The 3,359-nt window shown below is 60.4% G+C and overlaps 1 protein-coding gene across 2 annotated transcripts; it reads left to right on the forward strand.

Moving 5' to 3' along the window:
* On the forward strand, positions 1–3,358 carry TRIM63 (tripartite motif containing 63). Of its 2 annotated transcripts, none has more exons than XM_029963116.1 (9): positions 1–187; positions 297–463; positions 1,630–1,798; positions 2,088–2,183; positions 2,349–2,582; positions 2,743–2,765; positions 2,937–3,061; positions 3,171–3,248; positions 3,347–3,358. In XM_029963116.1, the coding sequence occupies exons 1-9, from the start codon at positions 29–31 to the stop codon at positions 3,355–3,357; spliced, it is 1,062 nt and encodes a 353-aa protein (XP_029818976.1). In that variant the 5' UTR covers positions 1–28; the 3' UTR covers position 3,358. The 2 variants fall into 2 exon arrangements, with proteins under 2 accessions (XP_029818976.1, XP_029818977.1); XM_029963117.1 differs by having other exon boundaries at positions 3,174–3,248.
* Position 3,359: the final 1 nt, after the last annotated feature.

Below are 3,359 nucleotides of genomic sequence, written 5' to 3' on the forward strand. Positions count from 1 at the left end.
GCGGCGAGAGGAGCGCGCTGACAAGGCAATGGATTTCCAAGCAGGCATCCTGCAGGATGGCAGCCCCATGGAGAGCCTGGAGAAGCAGCTCATCTGCCCCATCTGCCTGGAGATGTTCAGCAAGCCGGTGGTGATCCTGCCCTGCCAGCACAACCTGTGCCGCAAGTGTGCCAACGACGTCTTCCAGGTGAGACGAGGGTCCCCTGCGCCCGTTCCATCCCCCTGCCCGGGCTGGAGGTTGTCAGGGTGGTCGTGGTGCTGTGGAGACACTGATGTTGTTCATCTCCCCCTCCCAGGCTGCCAACCCGTACTGGCAGAGCCGGGGCAGTCTGATTTCGGGGGGCCGGTTCCGGTGCCCGTCGTGCCGCCACGAGGTGCTGCTGGACCGTCACGGGGTCTATGGGCTGCAGAGGAACCTGCTGGTGGAGAACATCATTGACATCTACAAGCAGGAGTGCTCCAGGTAGGCACAGGTGGACGTGGCTGACTGGGACACGGGGATATGGGGATGTGGGGATGCAGGGATGCCCCCCTCTCTTGCCCCAGCACCATCCCTGAGACCATGGGAGACTGAGAAATTGGGAGGTTTTCTGCTGGCTCAGTGGTCCCTGATTCAGATCCTCTTCTGACCCAAATCTTCCCCGCTTGACCAAAATCTTCCTCCTGTCTCAAAACTTCTTCTCCTGACTTAAAACTTCCTCTCCTGACCTGAATCTTTCTCCCCCAATCCAATTCTCTCCCCTGTCCAGAGCAGTTTGTGTCTCTGGGCAGCTCAGGGGGGTGGTGGGTCCCTGGGGGGGGGTGGTGACAGTAGATCAGGTCCTGTTTACCTCCGAAATGCTCTTGTTGGAGTGTTGGCTGTGAGATAAGAGGTGTGGGGGACAAATCCAGGCTCTGCTCATGACAGCAGGCACTGAAGCTGATAAGAGGAAGAAGGACAGTTTGGAGGGGCAAACATGAAGCTAGAGGGGGGACAGGGGGGTCACAGGTTCTCGAGGCAGAGCAGTGGCACTGGCCAAATTCCCTGAACTGCTGTAAATATTGTGTGAGAGCCATGGGGACGGGGACGATGGCACGTGGCAGGTGTCAGCAGACGCTGGGGGGGCTCGGGGGGCCCAGCCCTGTCTTTGCTTCAGAGGGTTGGCTTGTCCCCATGTCCCTCCTAGCTGTAGATGGGATGATTTGGCTGCAGCCCCTGTCTGGGACCTCCCAGGGGTTTCTGGGAGCCCCCACTCCGGTCACGCGATGGGTGACAATAAATCCGGGCAGCACTGGGCTAAATTTAGGTCCCTGTGCAGCGTCCCTGGAGCGCAGCCCGGAGCCCCCCCCGCCCCCAGTGCCAACCACTGCCATGCCCAGGGACACAGGGCTTTGAAATGGGACTTACTGGGCTTGGGGCTTACAGAGGCACAGAGTCTGGTGGCTCCTAAAGGAAGTGAGTGTGGGATTATGGCAGGATCTGGCCTTTTCCCAGGGGACTTGATTTTGGGGTGGCCGCGCAGCACCCGCGGGGTGTCACTGCAGTGGGACATCATCGTGGCAGGGATGCCCCTGCAGTGGGGGACATCACCCCCACGGGGTCACATCACCCTGACAGGGATGTCACCGTGGCTGTGCCGCTCTCTCCAGCAGGCCACTGAAAAAGGGGGAGCACCCCATGTGCAAGGAGCACGAGGACGAGAGGATCAACATCTACTGCGTCACCTGCGAGGTCCCCACCTGCTCCATGTGCAAAGTCTTCGGTGCCCACAAGGACTGCGAGGTTGCCCCTCTGCAAACCGTCTTCCAGGGCCAGAAGGTGACGAGGGGGGGGACACGAGGGGGGGCTGCGGGTGACACGGCTGGTCCTGGGGCGATGTGCTGAGCTAGGACAGTCACAAATAACACTGGGATTGGCTCACAGGGTATTAATAGCCCCCCGGGTGACTTCGCCCAGGAGACAGACTATATTTAGAGCAGCTGTGGCTTGTGGGGGATGTGGGGGAGCAGAGCTGGGGACAAGCAATGCCCAGCCCGTCCCCGTGTCGGGATGGGGGAAGTCCTCAACCCCGGAGGAGTTAAAGCTGTTTGTGTCTGTCCCTCCCCAGACTGAGCTGAACAACTGCATCTCCATGCTGGTGGCAGGGAATGACCGGATCCAGACCATCATCTCCCAGCTGGAGGACTCGTGCCAGAGCACCGAGGTGAGGGAGGAGGGGAAAAAGAACCCCCCCAAACACCCGGGGATGAAACATCAGCCGGGGATGGCCGGGAGGGAGCTGGAGCCCACAGAGCAGGGAAGCCCTGTGGGTGCTGCTGGTGCTGAAGGGACACACAGGTGGCATCCTTTTGTCCCCCTGTCCCCACAGGAGAACAGTGAGGCGGCCAAGCGGGAGCTGTGCGCTCGCTTCGACGCCTTGGCAGCGCTGCTGGAGGAGAAGAAGTCGGAGCTGCTGCAGCGCATCTCCCAGGAGCAGGGAGAAAAGACAGCCTTCATCCAGAGCCTCATCTGCCAGTACAAGGAGCAGCTGGAGAAGTCAAGCCGGCTGGTGGAAACGGCCATCCAGGCAGCGGAGGAGACCGGGGGGGCTGCCTTCCTCATGGTGAGACCCCCAAATTTTTCCCTCCCTGCTGGTGCCCACATGGGGTCCTACTGTAGAGGACATCCTGGTGGCTCTCTTGTGGCTTCACTCACCTCCTTCTCCTTCTCCTTCTTCTCCTTCTCCTTCTTCTCCTTCTCCTTCTCCGCCTCTCTCCACACAGAATGCGAAGCAGCTCATCAAAACGTAAGTGCTCAAACTGGGGAAAATCCAGTGATCCCAGCCCCACAGACGGGCAGGATTTGGCCACGGGGCTTTGCAAGTGGGGGGTTGCCCCGACCCCCCACCCTGGCGTCCCATGGTCCTCCAGCTTGGCGAGGGGACAGGGACACACATATCCATGCTTTCCCTGCCCAGGATCGTGGAGGCCTCCAAGGGTGGTCGTCTGGAGAAGATTCAGCAGGGATATGAGAGCATGGATGCCTTCTCCGTGAGCCTGGACCACCTCACTGATGCCGTCCGTGCCTTGGACTTCGACCCCGGTAATTCAGCCCCCGACCCCCTGACACCCCTTTACCAGCTCCCACCAACCCAGTGACACCCATCACATCTCCTGGTGGCTCCTGGTGACATTTGGTGGCTTGTTTGCAGCAGAGGAAGACGAGGAATACTTTGATGGGGAGGAGGAAGAGGTGGAGGAGGACACAGCGCCCGAGAGGACAGTGATGGGTAAGGAGCCGAGCCCACCCCTCTGGGACCCTCAACCCCTGGGGGAGCTTTGGGGGGGCTTGGATTCCCCCTGACCCTCCTACCCTCTTCCCTGGCAGCTTCCCAGTAGCC

Source organism: Manacus vitellinus, unplaced genomic scaffold, assembly GCF_001715985.3.
Source record: "Manacus vitellinus isolate BGI_N305 unplaced genomic scaffold, ASM171598v3 scaffold_52_pilon, whole genome shotgun sequence".
Classification (NCBI taxonomy): Eukaryota; Metazoa; Chordata; class Aves; order Passeriformes; family Pipridae; genus Manacus; species Manacus vitellinus.

Excerpts from the sequence above, each read along its gene's own strand:
- TRIM63 (XM_029963116.1), top strand. The coding sequence starts at position 29 with ATGGATTTCCAAGCAGGCATCCTGCAGGATGGCAGCCCCATGGAGAGC. Across the intron at positions 464-1,629 it reads TACAAGCAGGAGTGCTCCAG|CAGGCCACTGAAAAAGGGGG; the intron begins GTAGGCACAGGT and ends CGCTCTCTCCAG. Across the intron at positions 3,062-3,170 it reads TGCCTTGGACTTCGACCCCG|CAGAGGAAGACGAGGAATAC; the intron begins GTAATTCAGCCC and ends GCTTGTTTGCAG.